At 43.2% G+C, this 16,669-nt stretch overlaps 2 protein-coding genes across 2 annotated transcripts; one reads left to right on the forward strand and one right to left on the reverse strand.

The window, feature by feature from the left end:
- The first annotated feature begins 191 nt into the window (after nt 1–191).
- On the forward strand, nt 192–12,055 carry LOC141472346 (solute carrier family 2, facilitated glucose transporter member 11-like). Its single transcript, XM_074159336.1, has 12 exons — nt 192–579; nt 2,568–2,666; nt 4,308–4,468; nt 5,151–5,275; nt 5,539–5,668; nt 6,852–7,000; nt 8,056–8,243; nt 8,739–8,849; nt 8,963–9,064; nt 9,623–9,698; nt 9,953–10,080; nt 11,008–12,055. Exons 1-12 carry the CDS (start codon nt 517–519, stop codon nt 11,224–11,226), a joined length of 1,551 nt encoding a protein of 516 aa, XP_074015437.1. The 5' UTR covers nt 192–516; the 3' UTR covers nt 11,227–12,055.
- On the reverse strand, nt 11,203–15,486 carry HSCB (HscB mitochondrial iron-sulfur cluster cochaperone). Its single transcript, XM_074159337.1, has 6 exons — nt 15,265–15,486; nt 15,099–15,195; nt 14,579–14,668; nt 14,012–14,156; nt 13,029–13,076; nt 11,203–12,370 (listed from the first exon to the last, which is right to left on the reverse strand). The coding sequence occupies exons 1-6, from the start codon at nt 15,477–15,479 to the stop codon at nt 12,279–12,281; spliced, it is 687 nt and encodes a 228-aa protein (XP_074015438.1). The 5' UTR covers nt 15,480–15,486; the 3' UTR covers nt 11,203–12,278.
- Nucleotides 15,487–16,669: the final 1,183 nt, after the last annotated feature.

The raw sequence follows: 16,669 nt of genomic DNA on the forward strand, positions 1-16,669 counted from the left end.
GTCCCCGCCGGGAGCGGGAGGCCCCGGCCCGCCCCGGTTGCTGAGGGAACGTGGAAACAGAGCCGCTTTTGTCCGGGGCCTGGCGTAATCTCCAGGAGCGGCGGGACGGGGCGGGCCGCCCGCCCGGCGGCCAAATCCCAGTCAGGTGAAGGGGCTCGGGCCGCGGCCGCCCCCTGTTGCCCGGGCCGCGGGGAGGCGGCGGGAGGATGGAACCGCGGAGCAAGGTAACCCCTTCCCGGGCTCTTCGGGTGAGCGACGGGTTCCTTTTCTGACCGGAATGAAGAAAGCGCGTGTGGTGTGTGGTGTTACACGGGAGAGCTCCCCGGGGCTGCGTGGGAGTCGGACATTTCTGTCATAAAGCCACTCGTGAACCGCTGAGAAGAATCCCGATGGCTAGAGACGGCAGGCGAAAAAAAAAAAAACAACCCAGTGTTTTATTACAATAATAACAGCTCAGTTTCTTTGGCGCCTTTTATCCCTGTAGTGTAGTTTACTAACTTTTGCAAAGGAGCTCAGATGCAGCCCACGGTAAGGATGGAGCACCAGCCCCTGCTGAGAGGGTCTAGCGCACCCAGCAAGGTAAGAGCCGCCAGGGCCTCCCAAGGTGGACCCTGCAGAGGGTTTGTGGCTTCAACAGTGATGCACAAACGTGAAATTGTCTGATTGCGTCGTGTGTACTTTTAAATTAGATGCTCTGGCTTGTAAAGTTGGTGTTTTCCTTAGACACCTGGCTGTGTTGTAACATGGAAGCTCCAAAAGCACGTTTTCTCGTTCTTGTGTTTTATATTGAATGTAAATCGAACTTTGGGGCATGTTTCTGAAATGAAGTGAAAGTGCTTATAAACTGCCAGGAGTGAAGTAGCTGACAGAACCGGTACGGCTGTTGTCTGTGCTCTAAGAAACCGGTGCCCCAGCTCCAATGAGACACAACGTGTTGGTGTCAGGAGCGGACTGGTTTGGGCAGGAGGAAGAATAGAGCTGTGATAATTAACCTAAGTTGTATGATATATGTTAATGATGGGGGGGGTTTGTTACTTTGTTTTCTGTCTGTTGTAGATTCCAGGTTGTACCCACGAGACACACAAAATACCTTGATGGTATTGGTTAATAGAAAGGTCTGAATGTGCAGGGTTTATATTTACCACATCTAGTTTTATTTTTTCTACCGTACTCGCTGCAGCCCTTATTTATTACTCTTAATTCATTGCTTTGGTTGTCATTCAGAGAAACACTTTTTGTTCTCAGGGAATCCATAAGGAAATATTAATTGGATTTTACTTTAATGAGATCCATTTCAACTTCTTCTGAATTTCAGTCCTGAATGAAGTTTTGATGAATTATCTTCAGGAAAGATACAGCTCTTTCAGAATGCAGTGTAGCAAGTGGAATAACTCAACATTTCTGGGAACTGGACCAAGAATGAGAATGATGAAGAAATAGTCTACATACCTTACAATGAGAAATTCAGGGAGTACAAGCTTATAAAAAAATTTAAGTACAGACTTTATCTATGAAGGAAGAGGAAATTTGATGACACAAGAGAGATAATAATAATATATAGATATATATGAGACATTAATTTAATTTAATTTAAATTTAATTTAATATAGGAGACATTGTGTCCAGCTGAAGTTCGACAAAAAGATACTATGAGATTAAATCAGGACCTAATTTTTAATGGATGGGTTATTAAAGATTTGAACTGGATGTTATTTTTAGTACTATCATATTCATTTAAAAGTAGACTCGAGAAGCATCACGTCAGAAAGCCAGACACTATATAAACCTCTGGAGATCTCTGACCCAGAGGCTTCATCCAAAGTATAATCTTTTGTGACCAATTAGACTCTCTTGAGATTACAGTGTATCATAATCGTGGTTTCTATTGACCTTAAAACCTATGAGTGTGAATCTATTAATTTTAGTGCCTAAATATTGATTTAGGAATGTAACTAGGTAATCAATATTGAAAAATTAAAACATAGATTCTAATAAATTTCAGATTGAATACTATTATTGATGAACAGTATGTTGTGATTTAAGATACTAAGGTTTAGCACCTGCTAACTTGCAGACACCCAGCAATCAATGTAGGGACTTGCTGAGGGAAATAAAATGTTGTTATTTCTCGCATCTCAGATGAAATGTGAGGCAGAGAAATTGGGATTTGGTTAATTCTTACACTGGGCCTTTAACACCAAACATGATAATTCCTAACATTCTTTCATAAGAAAGAGGCACCGTGAGCAGCGTGGTTCATGCAAAAAGCATCACACAGCTCAGTAAATGTGCCGTCAGCGGTGCAATGGTTGTGTTGCCTGCACTTCATCTGGGTATTTGTAATTGTTGCACCTTTGAGAGATGTTAGTGATCGTGGCCAAAGTCAGCGTGAAATATTTCTCTTGCTGCAGGTGTTTGAGAGTTTGTGTAGTTTTCTAAACAAATACTTTTGCTGTTCGAAACTAAATACATGATATATTTCGTGGTGATTTTCTCCTAGATATTATATGCACATGGGTTCAAGGCCGTATTTCTTTTCATGGCCGTTACTCTCTTCTGTTCTCTAGTTCCCCACCTGGACCTTGTTTCTTGCTGTTTGTGCCGTTGGAATCGGAGGGACCTTCCAGTATGGGTATAATGTCTCCATTATCAATGCTCCCACTCAGGTAAAATACTGTCTCTTGTTCACAGGGTTGTTTTACAGTATCGTGGGTGTCCGGTCAAAATGGCTGAGAGGCCAAATGCACTTTTACTGCAATCGCAGCAGGAACCAAGGCAGAATTCCCCTCCTTTGAAGGATTCTTGTTGGTTTCCCAAATGGTTTCATGTGGGTTTGTTTGTGAGCGCCTCCCATCAGAGGTATTCTGTGCCAGATAAAAGTGCCAAATACTCCACTTAAATACCTCTCTTAAAGTCCTTTTTAGGAGGATTAACTGAATGAATAAGTAACATCTTCCAGGTGTGCTTTTGACTAAAATAGCCCAGAACATTAAGGATCAGATAGGATACAACAGAACGTTTTCATTGGGAAGGGACCCACAACGATCATCTAGTCCAACCACCTGACCACTCCAGGACTTATCAAAAGTTAAAGCCTGTTATTAAGGGCATTGTCCAAATGCCTCGTTAGCACTGACAAGTGTGGGCCACCTCTCTAGGAAGCCTGTTCCAGCATTCAACCACTGTTTCTGTAAAATGTCACCACCGTTTCTCCTAGTATCAAGTTTAAACCTCCCCTGACACAGCTTTGAACCATTCCCATGGGTCCTGTCACTGGATAACAGGGAGAAAGGATAGTTACGGTTGTCCATCGCAAGGCAACTTACTGAGAAAGATTTCCTTAGAGAGCCAAAAAGTTGCATCTATAGTTTCTGAGTATCTTGTAGGTATTTTCACCCTCTTGTAACTTCTGCATCCATGTCCTGGCCCTGAGGATTCTGCATAGTTTGTGGATGACTCGAGGATCTGAGCAAATGGTCTTGTGAAAGTGATTGGTATCGTTTTCTGCTGTCAGCTGATGTGTTTTCTTATGTAACTGTGAAGACTGAATTTTCTGGAACATTGTGTGCTTTTTCACAAAGGTTAAAATAAGCTGTTTGTGAAAGAAGATGTAATATGCTGGAAACGGAGGGAGAGTCCAGGAAGTTTGTTCTGTTAAGTCTTTGTTTGCTGGCTAAAAGCAGGAGCCTCTGATTACAGATACATGTCAGTTCAAGAGTTTCTAAAAGACAGATTTTAGGAAACCAAGCATGTGGAATAACAGTTTAGAAGTTCTGACTTGTGAATATTGTAAGAAAGGCGGGGGAATGTTAGCGTTGCAGAAAGGAATTTTACTATGAATTATTGGATTACACTAAGGCAGGAAGATTTAAACCCAAGTGTCAGAATGAGTCTCTTGACAGTAAAATTTGTAAGGTTATGTGGGACCTCTGTGCTCTGAGATGTCCCTAAAAATGGTAGGATGTACCCATCCACCCTGTCCCCCTTCATTCAGAAGGACCTCAGAGCTCTTTTGTAGCCGTTTGTGGAAAGATTGTGTTTCTCCTCCAGTGAAACGCAGCCTCTCCTGAGGGAGGGTGCGACGGCAAAGCTGCTCAGCGGTCTTTGAGATGTGTGGGGAGTAGGAGATGGTATTGTGGTCAAGAAAGATTCTGCTAGTCATAAGTATTTTTAATATAATACAGCTAAGATGAAATCTTTTGTTAGCTCCCAGAATTGGTTTGCAAGACTGAGGTGCAAGTTATTTGTAGTGTTGCCCTGTAGGGCTACACATAACGCTACACATTCATCCTTCTTTTCTACCGTAGCACATACACAGGTTCTTAAATGAAACCTGGACTAGTCGTTATCACAAGGAACTAAATCCAGATTTGCTGACTTTTCTTTGGTCTGTCATTGCTTCTGTATTTTCGCTCGGAGGCCTGTGTGGAGCCCTCATTGGAGGCAGCATGGCCATCCGGCTGGGCAGGTGAGTTCCAGCAGCAAGCACACAGCAGCATGCTTGCCTTCCCTATATTTTTCCTTTCCTGTATTTTCCTCACTGAAATATAAAGCAAATAAATGGAAAAAGAGTGGGAGAAAATGCAACTTAGGTGACTATAAATGTTTTCCACTTCAAAGCAGAGTTTTCTAGTAGAATTTTACAGTTTGTTCTGTTGTGACTTTAAAAGATGAGCCCTGAATTATAGCCTCCCAGTCTAGTCTTGCCAGTACATGTACCGAAATCTAAATGGAGTATGCACGTGCTGTATGGTAGGAAACACAGGTACCCCTTGCACATTTGCAGCCTTCGTGCCACTAATCTGTAACATGCTGCATAATCTGTACTGTTTCGTGCACATTCTGTATAGATGTAGCGTAAATGAACAACCCCCACTCCTGCCTTGTCAGGCATTTCTGTCACATTTATGCATTATCCTTAAGTTTGGACTTTTTTTATTAAATATGAGTAAATAGTTGTATCAGTTACCTGGATTTCCAGTGAATAGCTTTTAATATAGCCCATTTTAATATAGCCCATTATTAATATAGCCCATAGCTTTTAATATAAAGCCCATTTTTTTCCATATTACCAGAAAGGAAAACTTTTTAAAAAACATGTTATTGCAGATTTTCTTAATGGTTTATTTGTTTGTTTTTCTCCTCTTTAGGAAAGGAGCTCTTTTGATGAATAACGTCATAGCAATACTGGCCTCCGTTTTAATGGGGATCAGTTTTCCTACAGGCTTGTTTGAGTTACTGATTGCTGGAAGGTTTTTGATTGGCATAAATTCAGGTGAATTATTTCCTATTCCTACTTTCATTAAACTATGGCGAATGATAAATGATTGTTACTGCTGATTCTTTAACTATTATTTATTTTCATAGTACTTTGTAGATATGATGACAAAAATGTTCATAGTCTAGCTTGGAATATGAAGGCAGCTAAATTAATAGAGAAATTAACTAGTTTTCATTGATTTCCTACCTGTTTTGGTTCAGTAACTCTTTTGAAAGCAACATCTATTAATAGGAAAATGTTTTTCTGTTCACTTGCAGGTGTTGGGCTCTGTGTGCAGCCTCTGTATATTGGGGAGGTTGCCCCAAAACATCTGAGAGGTGGCATGGCCATGGGGAGTTCCATCTTTCTGACTGGGGGGATTCTGACGGGACAAATAATTGGTTTGAGGTTAGAAATGCATATTTTTTTTGCCTGCCTTGCCTTATTCGCTTGTAAAAAATTCCAGTTCCCTGCAGCTCCCTGCAAAATACTCATTGTGGCTGTTGTAGCGTCAGTGAATCAACTTCACACAGAAGGTCTACCTGTGAGAAGAAAACCCTGCTTTTGTCACGTTATTCCTACAGCTGCAAACCATCTGTACTGTCTCCCGGGGAATTACTCTCAGTTTAGGTGGGTCAGCCCAGAACAGCATCAGTAAAACAGGTACATTTATGCTGAGTTCGTATTTTCTGTTAGTTTCTTGCTGGAGACAGTGGACATTCCTAAGGCAGGGCTTGAGGGCAAAGGACTCGTGATTTCTGTATCGCAGCACTCCTGCTGGTTTTGTCCCTTCTGAGGTCCGTCCCAAGAACAGAAACTGCCCAACCTCAAGATGAAAAGCTGCTCTCATGAAGTCTGGTAGAAGCTTTCCACTGCCCCAAGAGCTGGCACCCAAGTAACAGCACATTATCCGGTTTTCCTCTGTCCCTCTACCAAGAGCTCTTAGACTCCTCTTTCTTTTCCGTATTACCAGCTTCTGATTTTGCTAGATACTTTAGGTGTGAAGTGCTACAGAATAAAATAGAATATAAATTTCAGACTGCATAAGCTAGGATCAGTATTTAAAATGCAATACACTTTCTATTTTACCAAGTTTGCATTGCCCACAACACATCATCCTGCCGATTCTAACTGTACCAATGTTAATGATTCTACATAATACACCTTCTCCATAGACCAGCTTTGAGTGAGAGGTGGGATCAGATGACTTTCTGAGTTCCTTTCTATCGTAAATTATTCTATGATTCTCAGGAGCAGATGGAAATGCTGCTGCTGACCTTAAGGAGAAGTCCTTGTGCTATTACCTTCCTGCATTGCTAGAAAACATGGCTTTGGCAAACCTCAAAATAATGGGTAGGGCCAACACAGCAGTAAAGTAGGGTTGCTCATCTCTTTCTGAGTGAAACCTGATTTCAGAGCGGCTGGAAAATAGTCTCCCAGCCTCTTTCTGCTGAGGTTCACAAGGCGTAGGAAACTGGTTATAAGGGAACTTTCCTCAAAGGACAAACATCTTGCTCCCAAATGTCTTCTGAATAGTCACCAATAGCTAACTGCTTGTTATTTTTCCCTTCTTTTTCCACACCTCTCGCAGGGAATTATTAGGTGGAGAAGCACATTGGCCTCTGTTGTTGTCCAGCAGCTGTTTCCCAGCATTTGCCCAACTTTTATTCCTGCCCTGGTTTCCTGAAAGTCCCAGATACCTTCTTATAGACAGAGGTGATGAGCTGAGCTGTGCCAAAGGTAACTGACAGCATTTATACTCTCTCTGTGCCTTCAGAAAGGTACAAAGAGCATATTGGCTTCCAGATTCTCCTTTTCTCTTTATCAGTAACTACACAAATAGAAAGAAATAGAAAGCACAGTAACTACAAGTGACCCACCGAGTCAATTCTGTCTCATTTGGAAGCCGTGGACAAGATGCCTGTAATGTCCCTTTCGGATTATGATCTAGTTTGGGCTTCATTAAATGGAATTTTAAAAAATGTAAGCAAACCTTGCAATCTCCAGATCATATTCAAGTCTTTCCCCCCTTTTTTTTTTCTTTTTTAATAACATAATCATGGATTGTTCTTTTTCCCAAGAATTGTGCTTGCTCCTGAACTGGTACTGAAGGGTGGTGAGAGCTTCAGGCTGGTTACGCTGTTAGTGATACCAGTTGCGTTGGAAAGTTTGTTTTCAGCATCATCAGAAGTTCTGCTGTTGCCCTTAAGTAGGCAAATTGTCACTTATGATACATTTAATCTTGAACATTTTAGAGGAACTGCTGTTACATACTTTTAGGTAAAGATTTTAGTCTTGCATCTAAATGACTTCTGATAATAATCGCCTTAGAAGAATTTCTTATAATCTTTACTCCAGTTCACTAAATGTTTTCCACTGGCAAAATTAAAGACAGGGACATATATACGCGTAGGAGTTTATACCTGCGTAGGAGTTAAGACTTCAAACTTGTTCGAATGTCCTTCAATGGAAAGACTGTTTGGAGGTCTGTGGTTCGGATATAAACCACTTCAAAATATTTTGCTTGGTGATTATTTCAAAGTCAGGTATTCCTCTAAAAAAAAAAAAAAAAAGCAAAGTAATGCCACTGAAATCTCCAAACCCACCACAGCAAAAAATGTTGGAAAATCAGCAAGCAAAAAACAAGTCACAAAGCAAATGACCTTTTTCCCAGTTTCCTAAAGCAGAAAGTTTTCACACCCTGGCTAAAGGCAGCTCATGATGGACAGAGATGGTTTTCCAGAAGTTGTGGGGAATAGGTAAACAGAAGAGAATTTATTTTCTTCTTTTTCTAGCTTTGAAGCGGTTTCATGGATCTTCAGATTATCGAAGGGAGATGGAAGACATACAGCGGGAATGTTTTGCTTTAGATGGGGAGAAACCCAAGAAGCCCTGGCAATTATTCACGGATCGTGGCGTGAGGTGGCAGCTCATCACTGTGATTGTGATGACCATGGGCCAACAGCTCAGTGGGATAAATGCTGTAAGATTTCATACACGCAAACAGCTTAAGTAGTTATTTAATTTCCATTTGTTTTTCCACCTTTTATTGACGTGAAGGATTCATGTAGGGAAACTCAGAGAAATGGGATAAGGGGGAAAGAATATCTTTGTGTTATTTTTGTGTTTCTCTTTTTTTCATTTATGTATTTCTGCTATGTAAATTTCTTTAAAGGATGACTTAATGCTTATGTTCACATCTTCTGAAAAAGTAAATAAAGGTGGATCAGCTTATCCCATTGTGTCTGGTTTAAGAACATAAAGTATTATATTCAGTGAGTTGAATAATTACATTTGCTATTATGATAACAGTATATTCACCTAGACATGAATTTAACAGATTTTTTGCTGTTTACGTCAAATTAATAGCTCACAATATAAAATAAATTGAGCTGTATGTTTAATATGAACTTCACTTTGTTTCCAGCTGACAATTTAACTATTGGGAACAGCTAATTTATTTTTTTTTCTGTTTTAGATTTATTTCTATGCAACTTACATTTTTAAACAAGCTGGGATCTCAGCAGGAAAAATCCCATATGTGACACTGGGCACCGGAGCTTGTGAATGCCTCACAGCCCTCACCTGTGTAAGCAACAATTTATTCTGCCTCCTGGCATAGAGAGTAGTGATTCTTCTTGAAGGGGAATATTGGTAAATATGGGATCAATATAGTAACAGAAAATTATGTCTTGTCTCCAGGGTTTGCTGATAGACTACGTGGGAAGAAGATACCTCATCATTGGGGGTTATCTCCTTATGAGCCTTTGGAGCACTGTTTTAACCTTCTCTCTGACTTACCAGGTGTAAAGAAGGACTCGTTTATGTTACATGATATGACTACAGTGAGGGAAAATCTGACACGCTCAAAAGAAGGTGGAAGAGGAAAAGCTGCGTAGGTTTGAACAGCAGCATAAAAATCACAGCAACTGAAAGATTTGATCAATTCTGCAGCCATATTTCCCTGAAATAAGAGAATGCTCTCAGCCAAGATTTGATCATGTATTTTTCTTATATCTGCAGCTCTGTTTAATGCTGACAAAACTAAGTGATGACAAAACAGCATTTATTCTAGCTTTTCCCATAATCTTAGGCTGAAATACTATATAGTGATGATATTGAGCATCAGGCTCCACTTCAGTTGCTACTAGATCTCGACAGAAGTACTAGGCTCCATTGAGCAACAATTATTAAACGAAGAATATTTAATTTCTCTGAAGCTGTACTGTTAAGTAAATCAGCTCTAAACAGCCACGAGTGGCCGTTGGTCTGTTGCCATGAAATAGTGAAAGGAAATGTAACCGTTAAGGCAAACTTCAGATGATCAAAATGTGAACTCAACCTGGTTCCCTTCTGTGGCAGGAGCTGTACCCGTGGGTGCCGTACGTCAGCATGGCTTCTATATTCGCCTTCATCTTGAGCTTCGGGCTGGGACCAGGTACTGCACAGAGATGGATGTTGTAGAACGGTGGGATGTGGGGGTCCCGGGGGGAGTGTCAGCAGCTCCGCTGTGTCAGGCAGGGATCAGGCTGCCGATGCTCTGCCTGAGCAACAGAAATGAGCCCGTCTCAGCAGAACCGTTCCATTTCCCATAGCATGAGTCCCAGCAACTCACTTTTTCTGGCACTGGAAATAACCACAAATGGCCATTTAGCCTAATAACCTCTTCTCTTTCTGAAACTCCTCCCCCAGGTGGCATAACAAATACCCTGACAGCGGAATTGTTCATACAGTCTTCACGTCCTGCCGCTTACATGATAGCAGGGACTATAAGTTGGATCAGTTTCTTCACAATTGGAATGCTCTTTCCTTTCATAGTGGTAAGTATGGAAAACACCTTTTCCTAATTGCCACTCCTCCCAGTTAACCTTCTCTCGGGTTCCCCCAAATTGCTTTTTCCTATACAGTAACACTTCAAAAGGATGCACACTACCCCTCTGCCAAGTATAACTAGGTTCTGTCCCTCTTAAAATATTTTCTAGATATTTAGAAAAAATAATCAAACATGATAAATGAAAATTAAAAGGAATGCACGGAAGTGATTTTCATGTTCAGGTTAAAAAAAAAAAAAAAGAAGGGATCAAAACTAGAAAAATTTAATCAGATATTGATACACACATTTCTTAATAGTCCCTTGTGCTTTTATGTCAAAGTAAAGGTGAACTAGTGCCTGGAGCTGGTGGTTCATGTCTTCTGCGAGAGCTACTAAACGGATAGCTCTGTGATCAGGAAGATAATTAGCAAAAAAAAATAAAGGTTTTCATTTCTAGCTCTATTTTCAGTTTTAGCACTTATTGGGAGCAAAACATGCAGGAACAGCATGCAGCAGGTGTCTTCATTTGACAGGGTGTCTTAATTTTGCACTCTGCTTCACAATAACATAGTTGTTTTTTTTAAATGTATAGCATTGAAAAATATTAACAAACATTCAGAAAAAGATAAATCTGTAATCTTAAAATATGATCTAAGCACCAAATGCTGCCTTGTCATCTTGTCCTTACATTATGAATTGTTTAGTGTGTGTTTAAATGGTATTATCTTTTCTTTTTCTTTTTTAATAAAAGACTACTAGAGCACTTGGTAGTCTTTTATGTAAAAAAAAGTTAGATGTAAAGTAAGGATAGGCTGAACATCTTTTTATTGCTGAGCAGCAACATTAGGTGTGAATGGGAACAAAAGGCTTTTTATTTTCCCAAACCCACTGTTACACTCGAAATAAGTTGCAACCCAGGAACTTTTCCTTTCAGAACGGACTGAAGCAGTATTGCTTCCTGGTGTTCTTACTGGAGTGCTCCTTAGTGGCTGCTTTCATCTTCCTCGTGATTCCCGAGACAAAAAACAAATCTTTTCTGGAAATCAAAAAGGAATTTCACAAGCTTAATTTTGGAAGAAATAGTAAAAAAAAGGAAGCCGAGCTTTATGAAAGAAGACAACTCCATGATGAATTTGAAAAAAATTCTGTGTAATTTCACAGCTGTAACAAAACTTTAATGAGAATTATGAACAGTGTCTTCTAATTAGCAGTGTAATACCATCAACAAGTAGCTTATTAAATCCTCCAGTGTATTTAGAGGAAGTTTAATTAAAGGCAAGTGAATCTTTCTGAAATGCTGTCAAAACATCTATTGTTGAACTGCCACTAACAACACATTATATTTTATGTAGAAGGCTGGATGTTTAGATACAAGTTGGTGTTGGAGGAACACAGAAATGCCAGGACAGGGTGTTCGGTGAATTCCTCCTCCCGCAGATTTAGTCAGATAATTCAATAGCTCTTCTTTTATTTCTAAGAGACAGTACAGCACCTTCCTTAATTACTGTTACCTGTAATACAGTTTGTTAGAAAGACTCGTTTCCTGAAAAAGTATTAATAAAACAGTTTCTGGGCTTTGAGTTTGGCTTTATTTGTTTGCCCTGACCTGTCATCTCAAGATTTTAAACTGTGCAACAGGGTAAAACCTCCTGTAGTTTTAAAAGGTAAGTTCCTGGCAGATCGAGTTCAACATCCCAACAAGCACCAAGCAGCAGAGAGCACAGATGATTGGAATTAAATACATTTTATTTATCTTTAAAGATTTTTCAAGCTGACCTGACAGAACGCGCACAGGGAGACCACAGAGAGCTTGAATGAGCTTTCTGCTTATCTCCAACATTTTGTCCAGGGCTCTTTCTCAACTTTAAATAAATTATTCGTATTTTAGTAGTCCAAAAGTAAGAAATCTTAATTACATATGGTGATTTTGTGCCTCTCTGGTACTCCTTTCGATGCCTGTAACTGCAGGGACAGTCCTACCTTGCCTATTACAGCTTTTCCTGGTTGTAAGCAATTCCCGGTTCCATCCGTTACTCAGTAAGTGCTCCAATAAGCACTGGATTTCTTTCACGTTTATCTTCCTTCTCTCAGAACTAAAGCTTTTAATGAAAAGGTAGGAAGCAAACACCATTCTTCTGATTTTAGTAACTAAATCAGCTGTTTAATTGAAAACAGCATTAACTGTTAATGGGAAAGGAGGCAGTATCAGGAAGGGATCTTCTTGTTCTTCAGTTTATCTTCTAAGTTTGCAAAATATTTCATTTTGGCTAGAAGCTTCTTCGCTTCTTGAAGATCATCTGAAATGAAATAAAATGTTACTAGTTTACAGAGGAAGGGCTGAATTTTCATTTTCAAAATGAACCTCAGCACCCTTTCAGTGCCAAGATCTGGACGTTGTAAGGAGCCCTACACCACTAAAACCACGTTGCCTATTACTTTCATCTCAGATGCTTTTGGAACACCTCAACTGAGGTGTTCCACAAAACATGTAAAAACGTACAAGTTAAAAAAGAAATGTGCCACAAATACCCTTTAAGGACTTTTCTGTAGGGAAATTGGTGGGAAAATGGGGAATTTCCAGTGTGAAACCTCAGAATAGGTGGTGCGTTTGATTAAGAAAAGCGTCCGCCCTTCCCAGTATTCTGGGAAACAAAGAAAAAAGTCTGCATTCCCACTTGAAGCGATCGTTTTGATGCAAACTGAATTAACTGGGACTTTTGTATTGTGGTTTTGGTGGTGGTTTTTTTTTTAAATTTAATGTGAGGTCCTGAATTTCCTGAATCAGCAGGAAGGCCAGCTTAGAAGTATTTAGTCTAAATCCCAAACAAAGAACACTTGTTGATGCAGTGTTTCTGTTCTGTAGTTCAGGAAATATTTGCCAATAGGAGAATGTTGTATTTTCAAGCATTTATAACCGGTATCTATGGCAGCTGAATACTTAATAGAAATAGCTACCTCTTTCAAAAGCTGCAGTCACCTCTTTGGTCAGTTCTTCTTGTTTAACTGTAAGACAAATTATTCCATTCACATTTTGTTACACACTTAGTATATTTAATACCACTGCATTCTCATTGTCTGTGGTGGGAAACTTAATTACTACTCTCATAGCCTTTTAGGAGCTAAGAGAGCTTTCCCTAATATGGCTGTCTTTTTTTTATATATTATAATTCCAAACAGATATATCTCTTTGTTTAAACATGTTTACAGACAGCAATTCCAATGCAAATCAATGGTCACTAACTTCCCACAGATCTAATTTACTTTTGGTGGATCAGTTTACCCTGCTACAGTTAATTTTCTTCTTCTTAGTTTTGATTCTAGTTATTCTAATTGCTTTTGACGCACTACTGTTATTGTGAAGAATTAAATATACCAATAAACTCAACGTTTTGGGTGTCACCAACAATATAAACAAGAAAGTTGCTTGTATAAGGATAATAACCACTTAATATAATGGTTGCTAAGGTGAAGAAGGTGAAAGAAAAGCAGTATCTGTATAAATTAAGAAATTATTTGACGTGGGGGTTGGAAATCAATGATCTTGAAGGTCCCTTCCAACTCTAACCATTCTATCATTCTACGATTCTAAGTATTTTATTAAACTTAATTTTGAGTGATTCTTTCTTTTAGAGCAGTCTCCTTGCCCTGATCTGCTAAAGGCTGAATAAGAAGTTCCTTTTTATAGCCAATATGTATCCAATTTTGCCATCAGAATAGGTACTGTCAGATTTTCTCAAGCTAGTTTTGGTGTTTAGGTGGCATAAATTGGTAAAGACAAGATTGTTTTTTGGGGGGAAGCTCTTGCAGTGAGTCGATTCAAGACTGATGCAAGGCAGAGACACTAAAAGAAATGCACTGCAAAAGCCTTCAGAGGGAGACCCGTGCTACACAAGATACAGTACATGAATTCCGTACAAACCCCTCAAATCGTAACCTACCTTTAATTAACTTCTCAATTTCTTCAAGGCTATCCCCATTTTTAGGCTCTGCTAATTTCTCATTAATTTCCATGATTTCCATGAGAAAGGCCGAGTCTGCGTCAGAGTCTGTCTCTTGTGCCGGCTCCACTCCCTTCAGCTCCAGCTGGTGAAGGGAAGGGGAATTTGGAAATACTTTAATGTGAATTATTTTCTTGAATATTAAGTCTTTTAATAGGGCTCACTCAGATTAAAAATCAGCAGTTAAGCAAAGCAAAGCAAGGTAAGGAAGGCTGCCAAGGCCCAGAGTGACATTTCAAAGGAACAGCCGAGGCCAAACACAAGGTGTGACGCAGGAAACAAATTAATATAACGTGAGCAGCAAATGAGATGGTAATAATTGGTAAAACGTTAAAGAAAATAGTGGAAAAGCTGGTTAGTTTTCAGACAAGCTTGTTTCCCGTCTCCCTCCAATCCCTGGTAAACCTCCTCCTCAGAGGAACAGAAACGAGCGTGTTAACGATGGAGTTAAAGGACTGATTCATAACTTTATGGGAACATTGATAAAATCCGTAAGGGACACCTTACTAGGTAGAGGCCGCGGCTCAGGGGGTTCAGGAGGGTTTGGTAGGCCTTGTTGATGAGGGAGGAGTGTTGCTCAGAGTAGCACTGTTCTTTCTGCCAAGGGGAGGACAAATAACAGTAACAAGTTAATAACAAGTGGCAAAAACACATTACACTTTGTTGCCTGCGGAGAAATAGCGTTCCCACAACAATAGGTGTGTGTAAAACCCAAAGTTGGCTTTTTAACAGAGATGAGGAGAGCGGGGAGAGGGGCCGCCGGGAGCTGTAAGCGGTGCAGCCCACGCAAGGAGGATCTCCAGAACCACAGCAGCCCCTTATCGTCATCCCCCCCAGGCCCGAGAGCACCCAGGACACAGCAACCGGAGAGCCCCCGCCATCCCGGGGCAGGAGGGCGTCGGGGGCCTCCCCGGGGACGGCACAGCCCGAGACGAAAGGCGGCCTCTCCCCCCGGGGAGCCCCGCGGGCAGCCCCGCCGCCGGGCCTCGGCTGGGCCCCTCCACCCGGCCCGGGACCCCGCGCTCACCAGCGGCCTCTGCCCGAAGCGATCGGGGTGAACGGCGCGCTGCAGGCTCCGGAACCGCCGCTGCAGCCGCTGCGCGTCGACGCGGAAGGAGCGGTCACTGCGGGCGACAGAAGGCGGCGTGAGGCCCGCGGGCGGCCGGGCCCGCCGCCGCCCCGCCGCCACTCACCAGTCCATCAGGCGGAAGAGGTCAGGCCGCGCCGCCGGCGGCTGCAGGGCCTGGCAGCCGGGGCAGAAGCGAGGCGGCCCCTCCGCGCCGGGGAGGGGGCTGCCGCAGCTCCAGCACCGCGGGGCCGGCGGAGACCCCGGCCCGAGGCGGCGGGGCCGCGGGGCCGCCCGGCAGATGCGGAGCGCCCATCGCGCCCGGCCCAGCGCCGCCTGCATCCCGCCGGACTACAGCTCCCAGCGGCCCCCGCGCGGCAGGCCGGGCTCTGATTGGCTCAGTTCGTAGCGAGGAGTGGCGGGGCGCCTGCGCGCTGAGCAAGGCGGCAGCGGGTCGGCGCGGCGTGCGGCGCGGGCTCCACCACCCGTGAGTTCGGACCCCTCCTCCGCCTGCCGGGCCCCGCCCGCCTCTCGGGTGTCCCCTCCCCGCCGCCCTCGGGCCGGTCCCCGCTGCTTTTCCTTAGGGGGGAGTGCGGTGCAGCCCCCTCGGCCGCGCGGCGCCGCCGGGGACGGGAGTGCAGCGGTGGGGGGGGGGACGGGGGAGGGGGGGCGTGTCAGCCCCGCCGGCCGGCAGGGGGCGCTGCGCGCGGCGGGGGCGGGAAGCGCGGCGGCGGGGCTGAGGTGATTCCCGCCCGACCCCCCGGTCCTTCAGCGCCGGTGCCGGTACCGGCGGAGAGGGGGCTGACAGAAAGGGCTCCCGGCAGTGCCGCGGCCCGGCCTTCCCCGCCGCCACCGGGTCCCGCCCGCCCGCGGCTCCGCTCCCCGCAGATGCGGAGTGTCCGCCCGTCGGCCCGGCCCCGCCGCCGCCTGAGAGCCCCGGGGGGCGGCCGGCGTGGCTGAATTCCTCCCTGCAAAAAGCCACACGGGAAGCACCCAGAGCCCTGTGGTGTGTTTATGGCTAATCATGAACTGTAGCGAACCGGTAAGGAGGCTTAAATTAGTCTGGGTTATAGACTGAGCTTAAAATCCAAGAGGGGTGCACCGGCAAACCGGGGCAGGCGGAGGGGTCCCACAGGATGACGGCTGCCCTGGGAAGGGTCACGGGCATCGCGTAGCCCCTTGGCATCACGAACACGGGTGCTGTTGGAGAAAACCAGTTAAAGATGATTTATCTCAAAGATGAGGCTGGTAGATTTGTTTTTCTTGAGTGAGGAGGAAAGCGCGATACTGCTGTAAATCCCCTGGCTTAACAGGGCAGGTAGGTGCCATTTGTTGCCTTTTCTTGCTGCTGCCTTTGACAGCAACTGCTAGGGATGTGGTGTGTACGCTGGAGTTTGCCAGAGTTTTGTACATTAATTATGTGTAGGTGTGGCTTTTTTTGTAAATAAAACTGGTGAATAAAACCTGCGTGGAAGAGATACATGCAAATCCATGACTTAGAACTTATATTAAAGGAATATTCAGCCAAAAGA

This window comes from Numenius arquata, chromosome 16 (genome assembly GCF_964106895.1).
Source record: "Numenius arquata chromosome 16, bNumArq3.hap1.1, whole genome shotgun sequence".
In the NCBI taxonomy this organism is placed as follows: Eukaryota; Metazoa; Chordata; class Aves; order Charadriiformes; family Scolopacidae; genus Numenius; species Numenius arquata.

What these genes read in the sequence shown, in the direction of transcription:
- LOC141472346 (XM_074159336.1), top strand. Translation starts at nt 517, where the DNA reads ATGCAGCCCACGGTAAGGATGGAGCACCAGCCCCTGCTGAGAGGGTCT. An exon ending in GGACAAATAATTGGTTTGAG is followed by an intron (nt 5,669 to 6,851) that starts GTTAGAAATGCA and finishes CACCTCTCGCAG; the next exon opens with GGAATTATTAGGTGGAGAAG. An exon ending in GCCTCACAGCCCTCACCTGT is followed by an intron (nt 8,850 to 8,962) that starts GTAAGCAACAAT and finishes TCTTGTCTCCAG; the next exon opens with GGTTTGCTGATAGACTACGT.
- HSCB (XM_074159337.1), bottom strand. Translation starts at nt 15,479, where the DNA reads ATGCAGGCGGCGCTGGGCCGGGCGCGATGGGCGCTCCGCATCTGCCGG. An exon ending in TGAGCCGCGGCCTCTACCTA is followed by an intron (nt 14,157 to 14,578) that starts GTAAGGTGTCCC and finishes TCCCTTCACCAG; the next exon opens with CTGGAGCTGAAGGGAGTGGA. An exon ending in AATTGAGAAGTTAATTAAAG is followed by an intron (nt 13,077 to 14,011) that starts GTAGGTTACGAT and finishes TTTGTCTTACAG; the next exon opens with TTAAACAAGAAGAACTGACC.